Source organism: Macrotis lagotis, chromosome 8, assembly GCF_037893015.1.
Source record: "Macrotis lagotis isolate mMagLag1 chromosome 8, bilby.v1.9.chrom.fasta, whole genome shotgun sequence".
In the NCBI taxonomy this organism is placed as follows: domain Eukaryota; kingdom Metazoa; phylum Chordata; class Mammalia; order Peramelemorphia; family Peramelidae; genus Macrotis; species Macrotis lagotis.
Genome location: NC_133665.1, coordinates 105,414,339 through 105,438,359, shown reverse-complemented (window position 1 = coordinate 105,438,359; position 24,021 = coordinate 105,414,339). Strand labels below are relative to the sequence as shown.

The 24,021-nt window shown below is 43.6% G+C and overlaps 2 protein-coding genes across 3 annotated transcripts; one reads left to right on the top strand and one right to left on the bottom strand.

Annotated features, from left to right (window-relative positions):
• The first annotated feature begins 425 nt into the window (after nucleotides 1–425).
• AMT (aminomethyltransferase) lies at nucleotides 426–13,726 on the top strand. The gene is made up of 9 exons (XM_074197939.1): nucleotides 426–557; nucleotides 1,686–1,853; nucleotides 4,455–4,535; nucleotides 5,995–6,126; nucleotides 6,291–6,369; nucleotides 6,558–6,703; nucleotides 7,061–7,241; nucleotides 9,936–10,091; nucleotides 12,056–13,726. The coding sequence occupies exons 1-9, from the start codon at nucleotides 441–443 to the stop codon at nucleotides 12,232–12,234; spliced, it is 1,239 nt and encodes a 412-aa protein (XP_074054040.1). The 5' UTR covers nucleotides 426–440; the 3' UTR covers nucleotides 12,235–13,726.
• Nucleotides 8,600–23,971, bottom strand: TCTA (T cell leukemia translocation altered). 2 transcript variants are annotated; one of them, XM_074197945.1, is made up of 3 exons: nucleotides 23,497–23,971; nucleotides 23,091–23,145; nucleotides 16,517–16,648 (listed from the first exon to the last, which is right to left on the bottom strand). In XM_074197945.1, the coding sequence occupies exons 1-3, from the start codon at nucleotides 23,726–23,728 to the stop codon at nucleotides 16,606–16,608; spliced, it is 330 nt and encodes a 109-aa protein (XP_074054046.1). In that variant the 5' UTR covers nucleotides 23,729–23,971; the 3' UTR covers nucleotides 16,517–16,605. The 2 variants fall into 2 exon arrangements, with proteins under 2 accessions (XP_074054045.1, XP_074054046.1); XM_074197944.1 differs by lacking the exon at nucleotides 23,091–23,145 and having other exon boundaries at nucleotides 8,600–16,648.
• Nucleotides 23,972–24,021: the final 50 nt, after the last annotated feature.

The following is a 24,021-nucleotide window of genomic DNA, read 5'->3' as shown; positions in this document are numbered from 1 at the left end:
AAATATATTGCTTTTCTCACAATATAGGCCCTACTCTGCTGTTTTCCTGTTTCTCGAGTGATCAAGTTGTTTTTGTTTTTCTGATCTTTTTTTTTTTTGCTTTAAGAAAATACACTTAATGGGTGGGTATCTAAATCATCGTTTTATCTACTGTAATGAAACATATTCCCCAACTCATAGGAATACAGTGGTGGTGGATTTATTTACCTAAGATCTGCTTCAGAGGTAGCACCTAAATCGGGTCCTAACCTGCAAAGATAAGATATTTAGAAGAAAACCTTGGAATTTGCCCTAAGGCTGGGACTGAAAACAAAAAAAAGACCCCCTCAGGGCAAATGGAGGGGGACCTGGAACTACATCTCCCACTGTCCTCTGCTGCTCACCGACCAGCACCTGCGCGGTCAGTGTAGCGCCCCAGGCCAGGGGACCGGAGCTTGAAGATGCAGCGGAGCCGGAGCTGGGCCTGGCGGCTCCTGGACAGTGTCCTGGCCGCGGCGGCGGCGGGGCCGCGGAGTGGCCGCCCCGCAGAAGCCCGACGGCCTCTTAGTGCGGGGCAGGTGGGACGGGCTCGGCCGGACCCGCGGCCTAGGGGACAAGAGTGGGGGGACTGCAGCCCGGGGTGGGGGATACTGCCTGGGCAGCATCTGGGGAGAGAGACACTGCCTGGGCAGCACACCGGGTGGGGGGGGGGGAAAGCCTTGAGAAAGAGGCAGTTGGGGTCTTGCGGGAACCTTGGGGAGGGGGGCTCCGGAAAGAGGAGGGAACAGGCCCTGGGGAGGAATTCTTGGTAGGAAAGGGGACGCAGGAGCCGGGATCCCAAAAGGCTTCGGGAAAGAGGCGGGTGGAAGGGTGCCCTGGGGATGGAATATTGGGGGGGTGGTTCTAGGGTAGGCAGGAAAGGGGAGATGGAAGAGGCCCTGAGGAGGGAGAGGGGGGAAAAGGTGCACACGGGTCCGGGGTTTGGGGAAGGAGTACTTGGCCTGGGAAAGAAGTCTGAATTGAGCAGAAACGGGGAGGGGAACCAACTTGGGGAGGGACAAGTGGGGGGTCTTGGAGAGGACCAAAGAAGAGGGTAGCTTTGGGGAGGGCGCTTAAAGTGGAGTGGAAATCAGAGGACCTGGAGAAAGAGGGAGTAGGTCTTGGGAATGGGAGAGGAAAATGGGATTTAAAAATAAAAGCACTGGGGCGGCTAGGTGGTACAGTGGATAGAGCACCGGCTGCGGAGTCAGGAGTACCTGAATTCAAATGCGGCCTCAGACAATAATGACTTAGCTGTGTGGCCTTGGGCAAGCCACTTAACCCCAGTGCCTTGCAAAACAAAAAAATAAAAGCATCTACATTATGGCAGGCCACAATGCCTAAACTCAGGGACATAAAGAGGCAAGAAATAGCCCTTCCCCTAAAGGAGATCACAATCTAATGGAGACAAATATGTACAAACAAGTTATACAAGATAGGAAATAAGGGAAGGCATTAAGAATTAAGAGGCCTTCCTGTGGAAGGGGAGATTTTAGTTGAAACTTAAGAATGGAAGAAAAAATGATCCCTGAGAAGAAAGGGGTCCTATCATAGGATAAAAGAAGATACCAGAAGAGAGTCAAGCCTTGTTTCCTTCTTACCTGCCCATTATGAGACTAAATGTGAAGAGGCTAGCTTCTCAGACCAATGATTTCACTCCTTGACAGGAGCCCTTGAAGAAAACAGCCCTGTTTGATTTCCATGAGCACCATGGTGGGAAGATGGTGTCCTTTGCTGGTTGGAGCCTACCTGTGCAGTACCGGGACAGCCACTTAGAGTCCCACTTGCATACCCGAAGACATTGCTCCCTATTTGATGTGTCTCACATGCTACAGGTGAATGACTGGACCTAAGTTCTCATGTGTCTCATGCTACAAGGTGAATGACCTGGAGCTAAGTTCAGGATGAAAGGAGGGAGGCAGACCAGTTTAAGATTTTGAGTTTTACAATTTTTCCCCCATTCTTGCTTTCCTCCCCCCACAAAAGGCATTCTGTTAGTCTTTACATTGATTCCATGTTATACATTGATCTCAGTTGAATGTGATGAGAGACAAGTCATATGAGGCAGGCCAGTTCTGACTGTTTTGGTACCCTGGCCACTTGGATATGCTAGCCAGCAGTTGAATTTTTAAGAAAACCTGTTAGAGCTAGAAAAGAATTTAAAAATTATCACCTATAATGCCCTTCCCTTGGCACCCCTGCTCCCAAGCAAATGGAAATCTGGAGATTGTGGGAAGACTTTGAAGAAATGATTTCATTTTTGAACAGGTTTTTTGAAATCTGAGTGGGACAATAGCATTTACTTTGAAATCCTCAGTTTTCAGGCTGGGCTTTGGGGGTTGTGGGTTCAAAAACTAATTTTCACCTGGATAATCAGGGTCCAGCAAGGAATTGAGAGCTAATTTATGGAAATATTTGTGCCTAAAAAAATCAGGCTCCAGGCAACTGAGTCATATCAAGAGATATGTCTAGTCTGCTGGAATAAGGTTTCTGGAGTCAGAGAACATATGACTCTACATGTACAAGTAATCCCATTCCATCTGTGTTCTCCACATATTGCCCCCTCTGTCATCCCTACTCTTTCACTAATCTTCATTGTCTTCTTGTCTCCTGGCTGCTTTCTTGCTGCCCATATCTCCCATCTTCCCATCCTCCAGCTAGCTGTCAAATTGACCTTAAAGCACCAGGTCTGACTATATCATCTCCTATACAGTATTCAGTCCCCTTTTAATTCTACATTAGCAAATAAAATATTCTGTTTGGTTTTTAAAGCCTTTCTTAACCTGACTGAACATTACCTTACTGCCTTTCACAAAGTCTGAACTCCAATGGTTCTGACCTATTTGCTGTTCTTTGTACAGTTCACTGCCTCTCAAACCTCTCAACACATTTTCAGTTATAAATCTATAAATCAGGTATTTTTGGCCATAAATCTGAACTTAACTCACATGATCCCCATTTATAAACACACAGTCTAGGGCCCAACTCTTCCCATCTTACTTTTGCTGAAAACAGGCCCCACAAGAAGGAACTTGGAAGTTAGCAGAATCAGAGCTGGTGCTGAGGTCCTGAATTCTAGTGTAGGGCTCTTTCTCACTAAGCTGCTTTGCCTCCCAGAGGTCAATCAGTTCTTTGGTTTACAATGGTTGCTATACCTGCCAGCCAGGATAATGATTTGGTCATTTGCTAGGGGTTACAAAGTGAGGGACTTCTTAAATAGTTCAAGTGAAAGGGGATGAGGTCTTAAGGTGTGTTTCCTCATTCCTTCCACTCCCTGCTTAAGGAAAAAGAACAAGTTTTGGCAACTAATAATATGTGATGAGTAAGAAAGAGGGAAAAGTCCAAGTGATTCCAAAGTTTTAAGTTTGGGGGGAATAGTGTCAGCAATAGAACTGTTCTTCTCTATGAAAGGAATATTTTTATCTAAATAAGAAACACCATGTTGGGGAAGGCAGCTTGGTGACACAGTGGATAGAGTCAGGAGTACCTGAGTTCAAATTCAGACTCAGACACTTAATAAATACCTAGCTCTGTGATCTTGGGCATTCATTTAACCCCACTGCCTTGCAAAAACTCAAAAATAAGAAACACTATGGTTATCAAATTATATTTGGTCATAGTAGAGCTTAATAAATTCTTGTTCTCTTCCCTTCCTATTAATCAGAAATCCCCAACTCTAATCTCATCTAACTCGAATCCCTTACTCTAGATAGTACTGGGAAGACACAAATTTACTCTTGGATTCTTTTAAAAAAATTATAAATACAATTACATTTGGTTTGCAACTGTTAATAATAAAAAATAATAACTAACATTTATATAGGACTTACTGTATGCATTGTGCTAATGCTTTACAGTTAACTTATTTGATCCTCATAAACTTATAAGGAAACTGAAGCATACATTGGTTAGGTGACTTTCCCATGGTCACACACTAGTGATATCTGAGACTGAATTTGAACTTGGATCTTTCTGATTGTCGTTTCAATATTTAAATAAATGAATTTCAGCACACAAAATGTCATAAACTTTTAGGTACTCCTAAATCTCCATCTGGAACCTTTATCCATTCTGTTACACTAATGTAATTTTATTTATTTTACCATTCCACTTTTCTTGAGACATGAGTCTAAACTAAGTTTTCTGCCAAACTGCTAACCAATCTTTTCACATTTATTAAATAATGAATCCTTTTCCTCAGTTTTTATTTTCTGATAAGCTTATCAAAAGTTAATCTTTTGTATATACTGAAATATGTTTTTCTATTTTTTGCCCAGTTTTGGTGATAATTATTCGATAATTATTTTGAATTGGACCTAAAGTCTGAGGTTCCTTTCATTCTGATCTTAAATAATTCTGATTTATTTCATTCACTTCTGCTTGTCTTCTGAGAGAGAGGTCCTGCTGCTAAAACTATCTTTCAATCTTTCTTCAAGACCAAGATATTTGGTCAGGATCGAGTGAAGTTGATGGAAAGCTTGGTAGTCAGTGACATTGCCGAACTGAAGCCAAACCAGGTAAATGTCTCCCCTGTCAACTTCCCACTGTTTCTCCTTCACTCCTTCTACTCCTTGCTTAAATAGAAATAAACTTACTTTACCAATATTCTTAAGACCAATAGAGGGAATTGCTATTTGAGGATTAGCCACAGTTAAGTTTGTACTAATGGTGGGCCCAACCAAGACTTTATCTTAGGACTGTAATATTGACTGTAATAAGTTCTTTGACAGATTCCATTTTCAACAGCAGATGCACTAGTGTATGTGTTGCTATTGTTCCACTAAAGGCCCATTCTGTAACATGTCTAGGTTTTTCGGTTGTCACAAGCTCTACCAATAGAGCTCAACCTTTGGAGGTCTTAGTGGGTTTTGTATATGGGCTTGATCCATATTGTTCTTGTGGTCCCATGACAAGTTTGATTGAGTTGGAAGGCCTCGTGAAAAGGTGGATTGTAAGTAACGTCAAGCTGCAGTAGCCTCAAAGAGCCTCTTCTAAATCGTGAAAGGATTTCAATCTGTGTTGGTGAAATGGGGCACATCCAGATCAACCCAATAAAATGTTCTTGAAGTAGTCAAGGAAGAAAGGACAGTAAGAGTGCCATATTGTGTAGACCATCTCAGCTGTGTAGTGATGCTATATTTCTGTGTAAGGCTTACTTGTAATGTGGCAGAAGCATGATCATGGCCATTAGAAAATTCAACTGAAGGGAATTAGGGATTAGTGTTAGGAAGTGAAGGTTTTAGACTCTATGAGCCCTTACTTGTCACAGATGTATATACCCCAAACACAAACTAAGTCCTGGTCCATCCTTACTTCTGGAAAAGCCTAGTGCCAGGGTCCTGTGAGTTTGAGTAAGATGTCTGCTCACAGAGGAGAGTGTTATTAAGTACTCGTTAACTATTTTTTTTTTTTTAGATTTTTCAAGGCAATGGGGTTAAGTGGCTTTCCCAAGGCCACCCGGTTAAGTAATTATTAAGTGTCTGAGGTCGGATTTGAACCCAGGTACTCCTAACTCCAAGGCCTGGTGCTCTATTCACTGTGCCACCTAGCCACTCCTAGTACTTGTTAACTATTAAAAATAAGCATGGTTCTATTGCTTATTTCACTCTGTAGAAGAACAGTTTATACCAAAACATTAATATTGTAAAAAAAATCAATTCTGAAAGATTTAAGAACATTGATCAATTCAATGACCAGCATTGATTCTAGAGGGCTGATGATGAAGAATGCTACCCACTTCATGACAGAGAACAGAATGAGGAATATGTTTTTTCTTATGGCCAATGTGTAGGAACATATATTGCTTGACCATACTTAGTGACTACAAGAGCATGCCTCAGTCATTAGGATGATCTCATAAATCATAGTTTCTGTTTGATAGTGTTCTGGGAGTTTACTTTGTAGCCTTTGAATTCTTTGGTCCAGGATTCAAGCCCAGGGAAAATGATCAGAGGATAATGCATTTGGTCTTGATAGGGAACACTGACTCTTTTCACCAATGAAGAAGGTGGTATCATAGATGACCTGATTGTGACAAACACATCTGATGAGTATCTGTATGTAGTGTCCAATGCCGGATGCCGGGATAAGGACATGGCTCTCATGCAGGTATGGGCTGTTATTCAGTGATTGGTAAGTCCCTGAGAATGAACTGTTTTCTTGGGGATAGGGTTGGGGGAACAACTATCTCTGGAACTGGGTCCTTGTGGGATAGAGAATCATTTGTGTATGGACCCAAACATGATAGCCAAAGCCTGTGTCTCTGCTTTCAGAATAAGGTATCAGAACTGAGAAGTGCTGGCTGTGATGTGAATCTGGAGGTGATTAATAATGCCTTGATAGCTTTACAAGGTGAGTGCCTTTCAGGTCAGTACCATAGAAACCTGGGACTTAGCCAGTGAGAGGAAGGTAGGAAATAGGCCTATCCTTTAAATCTCTTTTCTTCCCCCCATAGTTCCACATAACTACAGGACAACAGATGGTGTGGTTCTCCAACAGTGTGCTAGACAGAGCTCTGACCACTTTGCTCCTCATGCCAGGTCCCTCGGCAGCCCAGGTGCTGCAGGCAGGGGTGTCAGATGACCTTCGGAAACTGACCTTCATGACCAGTGCAGTGATGGATGTGTTTGGAATACCTGGCTGCCGTGTGACACGCTGTGGTTATACTGGGGAGGATGGTGTGGAGGTAAGGGAGGACACTGAGGCAAGAATATGTTGTTTCAAGCCTGAGGATCTGGTTCAGATTTCGGCTTTGACATTTACAAGCTATGGAAATTTGGGCAAGTTCCTTCTCCCTTAGACCTCAGTTTCAAGCTGCTCCCTTGAAAATGATGTTGAACTAGATGTCTTCAAAGTCCCTTCTGCTTTAAAACTTGTGGAATTATTATTCCCACCTTCTCCCCTTCCCCAGGTTCTCAAAAGGGCAAGGACATTGTCAACCTGCTTTAGAATAACTGTGCTGTGAAGGCCGTGGGCACTCTCTTGGGGGACTAGCTGTCTTCCTACAAGGGATCCTGTATTCCTTAACCTTTATTCCACACAGATCTCGGTTCCGGCAAAGAGTGCCATTCACCTGGCAGAGGCACTTCTAGAGAACAAGGAGGTCAAGCTGGCAGGACTGGCAGCCAGGGATAGCCTTCGGCTGGAGGCAGGTCTGTGCCTGTACGGGAATGACATAGATGAGCACACCACTCCCGTGGAGGGGAGCCTGGGCTGGACCCTGGGTGAGTCAGAGCAGGGATACCTTGACAGCTTACCCCACTGGGTCCACCCATGCCAAGAGGTGGAGAATGGGGCCAGACTTGGGGTAAATTTTGAAGTATCATTTGTCTATTCCTTCAAATGTTTAGTAAGTATATTCAAAGCTGTATGCTTAGAAAGAAGGGAAGTAAGGAATTCTAATGTGATATGATCCCTGTCCTCATGGAGGTCACAGTGCAGCCCAGTAAACATGAAATGAATTTACTTTTGTACTTTAAAAAATTATAGATCTACAGTTAGAAGGAGATTCCAAGGGCATTTAATCTAACCCGATCATTCTACTGATGAGAAAACAGAAGCCCAAGGAAACAATTGACTTGTCCGGGCTCATATAGGGAATGTCAGAGATGGAACTCTTATTCACAGTGCCTCATCCTCCAGAGAGACCTTTTCGTATATATTTTCATTTTTAAGGGTAGCAGCACATCACTTAGGCTAAGAATCTGTTGTCCTTCATTTTTGCTATGTGACACAGCTCATTTCCTAAATAACTATAATATGTGAAAAATACATTAGGGAGTAAAAAATGCTATTTGAAGAAATGTGATATAGTGGAAAGAACCCTAAATCTGAGTAAAGAATTTTTTTTTCAAATGGCAAAAATCCATCTTCTCTCCCTCCTAACCCCACCCTCCCAAATGGAAAAGAAAGAAAAACAAAACTGTGATTACAAACAAGTATAGTTAAAGAAAACATAGTTCTGCATCTGCATAAAGAAAATATATTTCATTCTGTACTTTGCTACTTTCACCTCTGTATCAAGAGATTGGGAGTATGTTTCATCATTTGTTCTCTGGAATCATGATTAGTCATTATGCTTATCAAAGTTCTTAAATCTTTCAGAGTTGGGGTGGCTAGGTGCAGTGGATAAAGCACCGGCCCTGGAGTCAGGAGTACCTGGGTTCAAATCCGGTCTCAAACAATAATTACCTAGCTGTGTGGCCTTGGGCAAGCCACTTAACCGCATTTGCCTTACAAAAACCTAAAAAAAAATCTTTCAAACTTGTTTACCTTTATGTTATTACTGTCATTGTAGAAATTGTCCTCTTGTCCTTCCCATTTCACCTTGTGTTAGTTCATACAAGTCTTCACAGATTTCTCAGAAGTCATCCCCTTTATTATTTCTTTCAGTACAATAGTATTCCATCACATTTACATACCATAATTTATTCATACAACCCTCACTTGATGGGCATTCCCTCAGTTTCCCATTCTTTGTCTCTTCAAAAAAAGCTATAAATATTTTTGTACATTATTTTAGAATTTGTTTTCCTTAGGAGTAAACTTCTTCCTCAATCTGCCCTCTTTTTAATTCTCCGTCGTCCCCTTCCCCATTTTCCTCTTGAGTGAAATATATTTTTGAACTCTATTGAGTATGTGTGGCTATTGTTTGAGGTTCAAATGTCAGCCACTCCTTTGACCCTTCTTTCTTATTTGTATGGACTTCTGATTACATATCCAATTGTGTGAGATAATTTCCCCCATCTTTCATTTTCCTGTTTCTTTCCCAAGGTATTTCTCTTCCCTTTCCTTTCCATTCTTTTAAGATTATCAAGATATAAGAAAACCAAAATGCTTTCTGACCTTTCTGTCTGCTTAGATTCCCTTTATGAAATCTGATGATGGATACAAGTTTAGAGCCCTTCATGTTGGATATGGTACCTTTTCTTGCCTTGGTTCATGGCCTCTCTCTGAACTGGAATGCCCTCTATAGTATGCCCTTGGCCAGACCCTGTCTCCAGTGTCTATAAACCTCCCTGGCTTCTTATGCTAACTGGAGTTGGAAAAATGACCCAGTGATTATTTTTCCTTGACTTTCCTGATTAAGATTAAATCTGTGGCATTTTCTAGATCTTTTTAATAGAGTTTTGAGATCAGGATAGTGACTTGGTTAGAATTTTATTTTAGGAAGATCCTTTGGCAGCTGATGGAGGATGGAAGTGTATGGGGAATCAAGACAGACTCCTATAAAAATGAGAATGATACTTTTACCACCTTCCTCAGAGTGTTCTTGTGTGGAAGGTATTTTGTAAACCCTAAAGCACTATAGAAAAGACAGCTCTTGTTTTTTAAGTTCTAACCGTCTATCATTCTTTTTTTTTTTTAAGGTTTTTGCAAGGCAGATAGGGTTAAGTGGCTTGCCCAAGGCCACAGAGCTAGGTAATTACTAAGTGTCTGAGTCCAGATTTGAACCCAGGTACTCCTGGCTCCAGGGCTGGTGCTCTATCCACTGAGCCACCTAGTCTATCATTCTTAATGGGGAAGGCCACTCCTGGTTGGGGAAGGATTCAAAGAAAGTTTTCAAGCAGAAGGCACAGGGTGGGGGTGGGGTGGAGATTGGTCTGTGGGTAAGATGTAGATTGGAAGATCAGGGGAATAGGTAAGGGAGGCCAAAGAGTACCTGGCATATCTGGGGACAGTACAGGCTGGAAATTTCTGGTTAAAAGAGTTAAGACTGGGAAAGTGCTCCAAGGTCAGATGAATGGCCTTCCTTGACAAGCAGAGGAGCTTAGACTTTAATTCATTCATGACTCTAAGTCACTTACTCACTCAACACTTATTAAATACTGATTATGGTAGTGGTCTTAAGCCTGGAGGTAAAGAAAGTGATGAATGCTAAACCTCCATATCTCATATCTGGTGGGGGCCATTTACAGGAAAACGCCGCAGGGCTGCCATGGACTTCCCTGGTGCTGCCATTGTTGTCCCCCAGATGAAGAAGAAACTGACCCGAAAGCGAGTGGGGCTGATATCTACAGGACCACCGATTCGCCAGCACAGCCGCATCATGAGCACAGAGGGCACTGTCATTGGTAGGTTGAATCAGGGGAAAGGGGGGGGATTGTAAATGCTCACAAGTGAGAAGAGGGTTGTATGAGAGGGTTGTGATAGAACTCAAGATTTGGAATCAGAAGACCTTAGTTCAGATCTCATCTCTGCTCCTTACTGTCTGGATTCTCAGCCTTAACTTTTTTCCTTTGTAATCAAGTCTTGTGATCATTTGTTATTCAGGCCTTTCTAATTTTTTATGTCCTCATTTGGGGTTTTCTTAGCAAAGATTCTGGACTAGCTTGCTATTTCCTTCTCCATTTCATTTTAAAGATGAGGAAACTGAGGCAAACTGACTTAAGTGATTTGTTCAGAGTCATATAACTACTAAGTGTCTGAGGTCAGATTTGAGGCCGAAGATGAATCTTCCTGATTCCAAGCCCAGTGCTTTATGCATTGTGCCACCTAGCTTTCCCCATGATCCTAAATATCCCCCTCCCCAAAGGCAGGGATTGGCTTTGAACTGTGATCATGAGTCATCAGTTGATGGTTACATGGTGCAGGGTAGAGAGTTCTGGGCTTACAGTCATCTTCATGAGTTCAAATCTGGTCTGATACTAGATGTGTGACCCTGGGGAAATCATTTACCTTCCATCTGATTCAAGATCCCTTTCCTGTAATATGAGGATAGCAGAATACCTGCCTCACAGGATTATTGAGATGAGATGATACTTTGGAAAGTGCTTGGAAATTTTAAAGCACCATCACAAGGCTAAGTCTTATAACAATGTAGGAAGAAGCTGTTAGTTTGTCACTCACCTTTTGAGGTTGGAGGGGGTTTTGTGTGGGGAAGATACCTACATCTGGACCCTCCCATAATCATGGGAAAAAGTAAGTATGAGGAGGGAGACAGAATTTGGAACTAAAAGGGATCTTAGAAACGACCTAAGTCAAACTCTTCATTTTATAGAGAAAGGATGGGATTTGTCCAAATAACAAAGCCAGGGTTTAAACCAAGGTTTTATTGTTTTTTTAACATCTTCTGATTCCACAACTAGTGTTTTTTTTCCTAATTAATCAGCAACGGTTTAATAAGTATGAGGTGATACCTGTGGCTGCTGACTTGCTACTGATTGGTCTTTGGACAGGTAATCAAAAGGGTGTCAGGTGGGATCCGCTAAGTGGTCACAAGTTCAGGGTTACTGTCTGAAGCTGCTACTTAGTCTTTGAGCTCATGTCATCTGTTGGGCCTGGTATTGAGTCCCTGAGAATAGGAACTTCCAGGGGTCAATTTAGGTGGTGGGAGTAAATCTGTGAAGGAGGGAGCTGAGAGCTATGAAGGGATCATGGGGTCCAAGCTTCTGAGAAAGGGAGTGGAGGTGGTCTCATCTAGTGTGGGCCACAAGCAACTACAGAGGAACTCTGGGGTAGGGATCCAAGGCAATGAGTGAAAAGTATTTTAGGTGACTGCTGGAGTTGGGCAGGGTGGGTCCTGTGCCCAATTTGTGTTGAAGCTGGCTACTGCAGAATCCTTGATCCCTATCAAATGGGGAGGGGGGGCTAGTCCATGTTGATGAGGACCCAGGTCCCCCTCAGGTTAGAAGAGACAGGAATGGTCCCTGAATCAAAAATGGTGGGCAAAGGTCCTAGCTGTAGCAGTGCCCAGTCTGGATCAGTAGGTAAGGTACCCAAGAAGACATCATTTCAAGCTACAAATACCTAAAATGTGATATGGGTGTGAGGCAAGTGGACTGCAGGTGATCATCTATAGTGTGCAGGTGCTACAGGTGGCTAGGAGCTTAACATTCTGTACACATACTGTAGAAAAAGACACAAGATAAGGAGTATATTTTTGGTTGGAAGGCACTTACGGCTGGAGAGGAGATGAGGAAAAGGTTTCCTGTAGATTCTGGTGGCACTTGAACTAAGCTAGCCTTCCCATTACATTAATGTGTGGGAGACACCTGATCCATTTTTGTCTCCTGTGTGTTTCCTATGCTCTACCCAGGGGAAATCACCAGCGGCTGTCCTTCTCCCTGCCTGAAGAAGAATGTGGCCATGGGTTATGTTGATGGAGACTACAGCAAAATTGGGACCCAACTGTTGGTGGAGGTGCGGAAGAAGCAGCAGGAGGCAGTGGTTAGCAAGATGCCCTTTGTGCCCACCCGCTACTATACCTTGAAATGATCTGACCCTCTGGACTCTTCTTCCTACCTTCCTTTAAGTTTGGATGGGACACATACACCACACAGTCCCTCCTTTGGTTAGTTGGTGTTGTCTGGGAGAGGGGAAGAAACCCTAACTAACAATTGGATAAATGAGCAGCTCTTTCAGGGCCTTCTAGAGAGAGATAGGTATAGAAGTCAGGGGCTAGGGAGGGAAGAAAATAATTTGAGGCAACATAATGTGAAGGAAACCTGGTTTGAAGTTGGAGGGCCTAGGCTCTGCAAGTTATTGATATGATCTTCGGCAAGTCACTTCTCTTTGAGCCAGTTTCCTCCTTTGTCATCATCTACCTCACATACCTATTGGGAGGAAAAGTGCTTTGTAAATTTTAGATTATTGAAGAAATGGGAACTGTGGTTATGATAAAGGCACTCCAGTAGCTATGGACAAAAAAAAAATTGAGCACACAAGATGGGGAAGGGTGTCCTAGAGATGGCCAGTGATGGCACAAGCCACCACCCTCTTGTCCACAAGGAATCTTGCTCTGGGAGTGCTATCAGAGGAGACTCAAGGCAAATGCCAGCTGCCCAACATGTCATACTTTCTAAGCATTTAATTTTCTTGGCTAGAGGAAGTTCAAAACTTTTGGATAATGCAAATTGTAGAATCTCAAAGAGAATCTAAAATGGCACCCGAAGCTTGCATCAGTTCCAAACCCTGGGTCTCTGCTTGAAGACTTTAGTGAGTGGGAGCCCCATTGACTTTTTGGCAGCCTTCTGGATTGAGAACTTTTTTCCTCGTTAAACTGAAATCTGCCTCTACAACTTCCCTTCATTCCATCTTAATTCTGCTCTCTGTGGCCAAGCTGAACAAGTCTAATGGTAGAATCATGGAGTTCAGTGCCTTTATAACACATATTTGCTGAATAGACTTTTATAGACACTAGCTAATCCAACCTATTAATTTCATGAAGAAAATGAAAAGTAGAGATTAGTTCTTCTATTATGTGATTTTCCTTCTTTTCTCAGTTTACATTCCTAGTTATGTTCAACAACTAATAAGTTTGCCTTCTCTGGGCCTACACATTAACTAATTCCTTCAATCAACATTTTATCAAGCCTGTTCTGAGAGTAGAGGCTGTTGTACTCAGGATGAGCCATTGGTATATAGACAGGGACATACATTTTCCCAAAACATTTGAGATCGGCAGTCTGGAAGGCAGGGAAAGAAGCTAGGTGTCCATGTTTGCCATGCTGCAGCATGAAAATAATCTACAACTGAGTTGATGCGTTGACACTCTTGTTTGAACTGATTGCAAATATCCTGTGACTAACTTGGGTTTACAAGTTATATGGTTCCAATGCCCAGGCAGCCACCCTGTTATGGGACCACTTTACAAATGTATCCCTATTCCTTTGGCCAGGAAAGGTACAGCCTATAATACTTTGACATTCCAAGACCCAGTCCTGTTCCCTTTGATTTATTTACTTGAATAAAGAAATCCTATTGATGATTTCCAGTCATTAGTCTATTTCATGTCCAAGTCTCTGGTATATCTCCCTTTCAGGGGGACACCACCAGACCTAGAGAGTGCTTTCATACCCCTTACCTGCCCAAATTCAAACTGGTTGGGAAAATTGACAGCTTGATTTGAAGATCTCCTATTTTGGAACCAATTCTTAAGTCCCCAAGATTCACTGGCTGGCTGATTCAGTTTGTTACTATAAGAGGGAGGCATTTAGATGGCATATTGATTGGGGAGTAAGATCTGAGGCCATATGCATTTGTGACACCCTGGGAAAATGACTACCCCTTCACTTAGCCCTTTTCCCTCTCTGTAAAATAGGGAAGCTGATTGCTCCTGCCTCACCGGACTGTTGTGGGGATCAAAGGAAAACCATTGTTATTTCAGATTGGGAGTGTTTGTGTCAATCATTGCTACCTATGGCTTTGCCAGCATATAATATGGGACCCATTTCAACTCACATGCTTTCAGAAAGGTTACTCTTTGGGTCAGTTTCCCTCTAGTCCTATACTATAGAATTGTCAATTTTGATGAACCACAATGGAGCTATTCTTAACCCGTTGAGGCTGTAGTACCTAAAATGAACATAATGTAGGGACTGCAACAAGGGATATGACCATCAGAGCTGTCAATTCAGTCTCCACTTCCCAAGTTGGGGGGGGGGGTGTCTATGCCTTCCTAATTATGTTTTAATACCACATACTTGTGTCCAGACCAAAAACTTTGCAAATTATTCCAAATAGCCAGCAAGGTAGGAGCCAGGATAGGGTTACACCCTCATCTTGCAATGATTCTAGCTTTAAAATGTAAAGCTTGTGGGTTATTCAGTTCATTGGTCTCCCCTTTCATTTTACTGAAATCAGAAGCCCACAGAGGAACAAATGAGTCGGAGGCCAGTTTGTTGGTGTTATAACTGTATCCATTCCCTTTTCCCAAGGTAGCCCAGGTGTTTCAAAGGTAGTTTCCTAATAGAAAGCACAATCATCCCCCTGAAGGACCTCTAGATCATGGATGCCTCAGGCTTCTCTCTGTCTCTTTTAGGTTTTTGCAAGGCAATGGGGTTAAGTGGTTTGCCCAAGGCCACACAGCTAGGTAATTATTAAGTGTCTGAGACCACATTTGAACTCTGGTCCTCCTGACTCCAGGGCCGGCACTCTATCCACTGCACCACCTAGCCACCTCTCAGGCTTCTCTCTTCCCAACTGTGCCCACATCCTAATGGGGTGTCAACTGAGTGAAAAAAGCAGTTGGTCTTTCAGATCAAGAAATAGGTCACTGTCTTGTCATTTGGAAAGAACATTTTCCTATTCTGAATGATGTGATTTGATGGGTAAAGAGCCACAAATATTTTTTCATGTTTAAATGTCAAGGGAGATTAAAAGTAAGCAGAACGATACATGGTCAAAGTGACCTAGAAGACATGTAGATTGGCCAAATACAATCTTCTCCCAACACACTTTTGGAAAAAGATGTGTCACAAACAAGCTTTTATTAGTATGTACCATGAATCAGTGGGGAAGGGGAAAAGGCAAAGATGTAGAAGCCAGAGAATGGGAGAGATGAGGTATCAGCTGGCTTGCCTTTCAGGTTTCGGGGGCCTTTCCCCATCTGCCCCTCCCTCCCCCAGGATGAGGCTCCCAAACTCTAGGTAAGAATACTATTGCTCAAAGCTTCATGCTGTGAAGAGGTAGCACTGCCTCATGAGCAGTGAGGCCCTGCCAGCTAGTGGCCCAGCTCCTGCTGTTCAATTACTTGGCTGCATTAAGCCAGTACCACTTAAGAGATGGGATGTTCTGGCCTATTCCCTTCAAAGGACCTTTGGGTACACAGAAGAGCTGAGAGCAGCTAAAGAAACAGTACATTGTAGGTTGGCTATGGTCCTGCACATCTTTTTTTTCCTTTTCCTTTTTCCCAAACTCAGTCAAAAGGAGGGAATAGAGAAAGTTCCACCAGAAAGACAGTCATTCTACAATTGCTGACCCTCCTGCCCAGCTAATCTGGTCTGCTGTCAAGCAATTGGAACATAACCTTCCTCTAGACCCATATGTAAAGTCAATTACCCCCACATGGGGGAGCTCTAAGTACAGCCCCAAGTGGAAGACAACACAATGTCCCCTTTGAAGCTCGGGCCCATTTGAGTCAGGGAACCTGCTCCAGTTCAGTCTCCTGTTACTTCTCAGACTCAGGAAGACCCAGGTCACACTCACACTGAAGAGAGACAGGTTTCAGCAAGGCTGGAAGTTACCCATGCCCCAAAGGCCTCTCGGATGGTGGGAAAAAGTAAGTGGTCCCCGGACTTTTGTTCCCTTCAAGAATGAGATCTACTGGAGAACTCACCACAGGCCTGCACAGCAGAGCTATACCTATCCAAAGCTACCTCGTAACTAACTCTCCACTATGACAGTGCTGGCTGATTCTTGGCCTTCTCCAAAAGGACTCAGAACTAGAAGAGGAAAGTAAAGCTAAGGGTCCTCCTTCCCTCTACTTCTCTCCTAGATCCATTCCAGGTATGGGTTGCCCCAAGGGACCACAGCTGGTGACCATATGAAGGGGAGGCTAGCAAGGAGATGTCAGGCAGGCCATGCTTCCACTAGAGTTGGGTCTCAGGGTTCATTTTTTCCCCAGGAGGAAGAAAGTACCTCTAGAATGGGAAAATGGGGAGAAACTGAAAAGACTTTTTTGGGATTTGACCCTAATATTATTTCTTCCGCTTTCTTCAACCGACACCATCCCTTTGACTGATTATCTCCCCAGAAACAAACCCCAACAGTCAGTGTGACTAGGGTCCTTGGCAGATCAGAATCCAACAAAGATAGACTGCTGGTGCAGAGACAACAGGAAAGCCAGGCCCACTAAGCCTTCTTCCCTCATTCACGATGGGTTTTGATGGATTCATTTTCTGAAGTTTCCCTGAAAGAATAAGGAAGAGAAAATAGATTTATCATTCCCACATAAATCATCATTGTTGCTGAGCTGTCATTTCTAGCAAATATATCCCCCATCCCCTTCCTGTGCCCTTCTCTCAATCAGGTAGGCAAAGTGGAATAAGAATCGCTCCTGGATACAGATTGTAGTCCTTTCTTGTTATCTTTATGGCCTTAGGCAAACTGCTTCACTTGGTTGGCTTCTTATATTCTCCATATCCAGGCAATATGTGTGTAAAGAATTCTGTGATGAATGGTAGGGAAATACTGCACAAAGATTTAGACATAATCCCTGCCCTCAAGGAATTTACCATCTAATAGTGGATTGGCCAAAGAGATAGAATTCAGCGAGTCAATTGGTTCAGGTTAGGCATAGAGAGAATTAAAAGCACTTCCCATGCCATCAGAAGCTTATAATCCATGAAGTTAAGCAAGGTTTTTAGAGATTTTAAGGGTATCCTGGGTTCTGATCTAGGATGGTAGTAATCTTGGTAGGAAAAAAGGCTGTTCTGCCTGAAATAATAGGGCTCTAATAGACCTTATAAGGTCCTTAAGACCTTATAAGTCCCTAGAGAGGAGTGTAGAATGGTGGCTAGAGATCAGGACTGAAAATGAAGAGGTGGGCTCCAAGTCCATTTCAGGTCCACTTCTAGTAGAATCTGAACCTCCTGGGAGGGCAGGAGAAGTCTGGTTTTTTGTCTTAGAACCCTCAGTGGCCAGAATAGCAGGCACTTAATGCTCACTTAACTGAAATGAGTTACCCCTCTTTGAGCAGACCTCTCCCACAGTTTGCTTCAACCTCTTAAATCTCAAGAAATGAGAATTCAATAAATAACCCTTTCCATTTATAGCTGAGAGCTCTAATTGTAGGAATAATTTACCTTGTACTGAGTCACATCTTCAGCAGACAGAATGATTTGAAACCTGCTTCTATTGACTCTAAAACCAATACTCTACTACAGGTTCCATTAGAGTAGACAATCTCTAAGATCACCATCTAGTCCTAAGAGGCTGTGATTCTGAGTCCCAAAGAGGATTCCTTTTCAGTTCTAATATTCTAGAATTGTATAAATACTCTGTCGACTTCAGGAAGAATTAAGATTAAGGTAAACATCTACTATGCAAAATAAGACATGAGTCAGCCCGGCTATGTAGTGCTATATTAGCAATAGTTGAGCTAGGAACAACATTTCTCAACTCTACCAAAAGTGAAGAGTGTTCATCACAGAAATTCAAAAGTCAGGCACTGGATTAGAAGGATATAAGGCATCTTCCAATTAGAAGATTTAACTCCCATCCATGGGTACTTATTCTGTCCACTAGGGCCAAAGTATTTCCAATGGCCTCATCTCATTGTAATTTTCTACCAGCATAAGTTCAGAAAAACTAGGAAATGTTTCTATAGTTAAAAAAATTTAAGCTAGAGTTCCAGGAAATTGTTTCCTTTTTTTTTTTTTAAGTACAGATTCATTTGAAGACCTTCAGCACCTACCACTGAAACTTGGGTCTTATTAGTACATGCATCTAAAATGTTGCCAAGGAGAGTAAATCTAGGTTTAATTCAGCTTGGATTTATTGTCCTCTTTTATGCTTCACACAATGAGAGTTGTAAAAACTGTAAAATTCCTCCCACAGGAAAAAAACAGTATAAATGTACACTAAGTAAAGAGCCTGGTCCCAAAGTTGATTGGCTATGGAGGGTGAACAGATGAGAAGAATCAAATATGGTTGGTTAGACCAAGAGGTTCCAGGCTAGTGATGTCCTTAACGCTAGGCAAAAGTTGGGTTTTTTTTCCCCCTCTGGGATACAAGGAGCCACCAGAAATTCATGAGATCATAGGCAGAGACCTCCAGGGTCATCTGATCTAACCCTTTCATTTTATAGGATGAGCAAATGAGGTTCAAGTTCATGAGGTGAGCATAGTCTAGTCACTCCTATGGCATTGTTCCTAGGAAGAAGACAACTGTCTTCTTTGCTTAGTATTAATCCTACTAAAACAATGTAAAGAGTAATATTTTACACGTGAGTGTTTAAATCATCATATGCAGAGAACATCAAATCCGGTGATATGCAAATTTCTTGTCTAAAAGAGTTCTCTTGGAGGGTAACTGACAACCAAAGAGTCAACAAGAGCCAGTCTGGAGGTCTCCAACCCCTCCAATCCAGACACACAAAACCTTGCTGGAGCAGTTGGTCTATGACTCAGCTACCTGGAGTCTTTTCAGAGTGCGATCATGCCTTCACTCCTTCCTATGTGGGGCAGGACCTCAGGTAAAGGATGACTAGGGCAGATTCCTCATTTCCTTTTCTTGTAGTTTGCCCAGCACCTGCATGCAGACCATAACACTCCCTTGTCTTGGGTTGGTTAATAATAATAATTTAAAAAAACTGATAATGAGCTAATGCTTCGAGTCAACCTTTTTTCCCCTAGTTGTGCCTAATCTTTCATGACCCCATCTGAGGTTTTCTTGGTAACAATACTGGAATGGTTTGCTAATTTCCTTTCCCAGTTCATTTTACAGATGAGGAAACTGAGGCCAATAGGAGTAAGTGATTTGCCCAGAGTCACACCGTTAGATGTCTTCCTGACTTCAGGCCTCATGGTTACCAGGTGGTTCCTTGAAATGTTAAGTCTGTGGCAAAGAATCCTCATCTTCTCATTAGTTGATATAAAACACATACACACTGTCTCTCTTTCTCTCCCTCACCCCCAAACTTTTGGGCTCTCTACAATTTGGAGTCATCTTTACTTTCCCTACTGTTTCTCTCCTTCCACCTGCCATGAGCTCCTTTTTAAAAATGTTTTTATTATGGTTTTTTAACAACATCATAGTTTTCTTCTATTATCCTTCCTCCTTTCCAGAAAGTCATCCCATGTAATGAAGAGGAAAAAAAATTAGTATAACTGCTCAATTATTAAAAAAGTTTCATGATGGGTAGGCGGCTCAGAGAAAGCACCAGCCTTGGAGTCAAGAGGACTGAATTCAAATCTGGCTTCAGACACTTAATAATTACTTAGCTGTGTGACCTTGGGCAAGTTACTTAATCCCATTGCCTTGCAACAAAAAAATACATTTAAAAATCTGAAAATATGTTCAGTGTCCAACATCTGGGCACTTCCCAATTCTGCTAAGGGCTGGGGCAGGAGTGCCCTACTATGAACTCTTTAAAATTAAAAAGATAACTTTTATTGATCCTTTTCCTTTTATACTGCTTTCTCTCAATTACCCCCTTCTTTGTCACAGAGTAAACTTTGAACAAATGGAAGGCTGATTATGTTTGACACCAAGTACCTCGTGTTACACCTGCACATCTTATTTGTTCATAATACTCCTGAGCTAGATGGCACAGTGGATAGAGCATGGGCCTTGGAGTCATGAGAACAGGAGTTCGAATCCAGCACGACACTAGTTCTGTGATCTTGGGCAAGTCACTTATCCCTGACTGCCTTGCATCCAGGGCCATCTCCAGGCATCCTGATTCATATCTCTCCACTGGATTCAGATGACTCTGAAGAAGAAAGTGAGGCTGGTGACTTAGTACAGCCCCCTCACTCCAATCCAGTTCATGTGCTTGTCATGGTCCTCTTTGAGAATGAAGAACAAACATTATTATTATTATTACTCCCAAGAGCTGTCCTTGAGTCAGGATTTGGCTTTGTCTACTTCAGGCGAACACTTCCATATGGCCCCATTTTTCTGCCTGGACCTTTGTTTACACCTTGCTTCTTCCCTTTGTCATCAAGACTTTCCATAGCCTACCCATATTTCAAGGCCCAGCTCAGTTATTAGTTCTTCCTTCTCCAAGAAGTCTCCAGAAAGAAGGGCTCTCTCTCTCTCTCTCTCTCTCTGTCCAATTTGATCAAATAGTACTTGATATTCTTATGACACACAATGGCCTTCTCCCTGGCTCACTTTCCAAAGTTTGTCCAGTAATGTGGCAGTCTCTAGAAATAGGTCTCCTGTGTGGTTCAATTTTTTTTATCTGTAAAATGTGTACAAGAAGACCTTACCTACATTACCTACCTCACTTGACTCCAGGACTTAAATCACTATTTAATTTCAGTTGTTTTAACATTTTCATCCAAACATGTATTAAATATTGTCAGGTGCTCATTACACAGAGATAAAAAAAGCACAATAAATGTCTTCAAGGAGCAAAGAAAAGTGGAAAGATATTTTTCCCCATCCCCTTAACCCACCATTTTATTAATCACATTATTCCTAAAATACTGGGAATTTCATGAAGACTCCTCCCTACATCCCAGCATCGTGCTTTGTACACAGCAGGTGTTAGTAAACATTGAATGAATTAAAATTTCCCTCCCTTTTCACAGGGATGCCATCATTAGCCCTACCTGATCTGGTCTTGGAAACTAGACCTTTCTCAATCAACTGGGCAGGGGAATTGGGGGGCTGGGGGTGGATGAGTGGGTGAGAGAGACAAACAGAAGATGGGGGATTTGAGCAGAGGTTTAAAATATGGGTAGTAGTAGCTGGTGGCTTTTCACAAACCTGAACTATTTGTGTAACACTGGGATCACTGATGACAGGGTAGTTTAATTTACTTTTACCCTTGGGGGGAAAAGACATAAGCTATGTAATTGACTTGTCAAAAGATGGTCTTTCCTATGAGATTCAGAGCTATAGAACTCACCTATTCAGTGGGACAGATCAGAAGAGATCATTCTGCCTCTCCTATGTATACTTTTAATGGCTGAACAAAATGTGATATAAAAATTTAATGCAATACCATATAAGCAATGGTAAATAGGAAGGATTCAGGGACATCTGAAAAGATCTATATACACTGAGGCAAAGTGAAGTAAGCAGAACCAAGAGGACAAGTTGCCAGAACTCTGATTAATATAGTACCCAATTCTGGCTCTAAGGGACTGGGGGAGTGAAATAATCTTCCCCACCTCTTAGCACACAGGCAGTAGACAGTTGTGGAAGGAGGTTGTTAGATATAGTCAATGTACCCATTTCTTTTGTTTATCCATACTTCTTTGTCACATGTTACAATTTTATTGAGAGAGTAGTATCGGGAAATGACAGCAAGATTAAAAATCAAAGCAATTAAAAAATAAAAGTGAAGGCAAAGTGAGAGGTTATTCGAGGCATAGTGTACACTTGAGTAAAGGCAAATAGTGCTGAGAGCATAAGGTTATTCAGTGTGGTTAGGGAATAATAGGAGATAAAATTAGAAAGGTAAGGAGGGTGGTGCCGGGTTACAAAGGGCTTTGAATGCTAGAATGTTAAGTCATTAAAGCATTTATGACCAAATGACTTATATGACCTGATAGAAAAAATAAGAAATACTGTTCTGATAAAGCTATCAAGGATGGATTAAAGAAGGAAGATGAAGAGAGAAGGAAGAAGTCTTATAATAAAGAGGTCCAATGAAAAGGAGATGCTGGCAAATGGAGGTGAGAGTTTAACTTAGGATAGTGCCAGCTGGAATAAAGAGCCTCCAAGGGAAAAGGTGCAGAGGTAGAGTGGACTGGACCTGATAAATGACTGGATATCAAAGAAGAGCCAAAGCTAACACACTGAGGTTAGGAGAAGGGAGACAAGAGGGCAGACTGGGACCCTGAGAAAGCTAAATTTTAGCCTGGAAAGATATGACTGAATCTGAAAGTTTCTGAGGGTCCTTCCAGTTCTAGTTCTAGGGGTTATGATAACTTAAAGGAAGGCAGTTTCACCTTTTTCTACTATCTCTTTACTTACCACCCCCTCCCCAATCATAGATCCGGAGCTTTTATTGGAACAGTGGAAATGATGCTTTAAAGAGTTGCTGAAATGAGTCTTAATCCTGGTCCTGCCACTGAATCACCCCACTCTGAATGATCATGTCCGCTCTCTGGACATCAGTATCCCTGTCTGTAAAATCACAGAGGAGGCTAGGTGGTGCAGTGGACAGAGCAACGGCCCTGGAATCAAATCCGGACTCAGACACATAATAATGACCTAGCTGTGTGGCCTTGAGTAAGCCACTTAACCCCACTGCCTTGCAAAAACCTAAAAAAAAAAGTCACAAATATCAGACTAAGATGAGACAGCACTCGTGTCTTACTGCCAAACTTTAGAGGTTTCCATAACGTTTTCCATACAATGGTCAACAGAGAGAAAATTTTAGCAGTATCATTCACATTTTACAGATAAGGAAACTAAAGTTCAAGGTGGATAGAGTTCAAATCTGAGTCTTTGCTCTTATCTGTGAAAGCCGGGCAAAGCCCCTTCTCTTCCTGAAGCCTCTCTCTAGGATGCCAGTTTTTCCAAGGCCAAGTTCCCTCCTCTGCACTGCCAGCAGTGGGGGACCTACCCTCTATCCCCGGCCTCAGCTGCTGAGGGGAAGACAAACGTAAGATGTTAGGGCTTAAGCTGGGCCCCCAGGGTCCCGGCCGAGCCCGGGCTGGGACACTTACCACGGAGGGAACAAGGAGGAGCCATCGGGAGTGGAGCCGTTCTGGCCTCCCAGACCTGGGGGAGGGAACAGGGTCGACATTCAGGCCAGGCCCAGAGGACACGGGGGTGACCAAAGACAAAGGGGGGGAGGCCTACGGGGCTTCTCGTTGCCGTGGCAACGCCGGGAGGGCTGCAGCCTGGGGCAGTGGGCGCTTAGTAAATGCTGACTGCTTAGAGGTTTAGGCCTCCGACCCCTGGCCCGGCTACTGTCAGGGGTACGCAGGAGGCTTGGAACCTCGGCAAAGGTGGGCATCTCCTCACTACCCCCTGCGCGGGGGGTCGGCTAGCACCGTGCCACCTGGCCCACAGCCCCCCCCAGGAGTGGAACAGGCCGCGGGGGGCGGGGGGGCTGCGGGGGCGGCTCACCCGAGGACGGGCGGTGGTACAGGCCGGTCACGGTGCTCCCGTACACCCCCCAGGCCAGCTGGATGCCCAGGAGGCTCAGCGCCAGCCACAGGAGCAGCAGCTTGAAGAGGGTCGCCCGCATGTCCTGCGCCTCCCACTCGCGCAGGAACTCGCCGCCCAGCGCGCTCAGGGCGCCCAGGACGGCCGCGGGCAGCGCCTGCCAGGCCGGGTCAGCGCCGGCTTCGGCCGCCATGCTCAGCAGCCCGAGGCTCAGCCGCCCGAGGCTCAGCCACCGCGCCCCGGCGGGGCCACGGCGCAGGCGCCGGGCTCTCAGGAGGGGACGGCCGGAAAGCGGAGCCCCGAGCCCCCGAGCCCGTAAGCGGAAAGCCCCGACGCCTGCGCACAGAGGCGGCGGCTGCAGGGGGAGCAGGGAGGATGACGCGGCACGCGCACGCGCACACGCCTCGGAGCCGCCGCCCCCCCCGGCCCCACGCCAGCCTACCTCTGGAGTGGGTGACTCGGGAGTACAAAATAGTAACCAGGTCT

What these genes read in the sequence shown, in the direction of transcription:
- AMT (XM_074197939.1), top strand. Translation starts at nt 441, where the DNA reads ATGCAGCGGAGCCGGAGCTGGGCCTGGCGGCTCCTGGACAGTGTCCTG. An exon ending in AGGACATGGCTCTCATGCAG is followed by an intron (nt 6,127 to 6,290) that starts GTATGGGCTGTT and finishes CTCTGCTTTCAG; the next exon opens with AATAAGGTATCAGAACTGAG. An exon ending in CACAGAGGGCACTGTCATTG is followed by an intron (nt 10,092 to 12,055) that starts GTAGGTTGAATC and finishes TGCTCTACCCAG; the next exon opens with GGGAAATCACCAGCGGCTGT.
- TCTA (XM_074197944.1), bottom strand. Translation starts at nt 23,728, where the DNA reads ATGGCGGCCGAAGCCGGCGCTGACCCGGCCTGGCAGGCGCTGCCCGCG. An exon ending in GTACCACCGCCCGTCCTCGG is followed by an intron (nt 16,649 to 23,496) that starts GTGAGCCGCCCC and finishes TTATTCTTTCAG; the next exon opens with GGAAACTTCAGAAAATGAAT.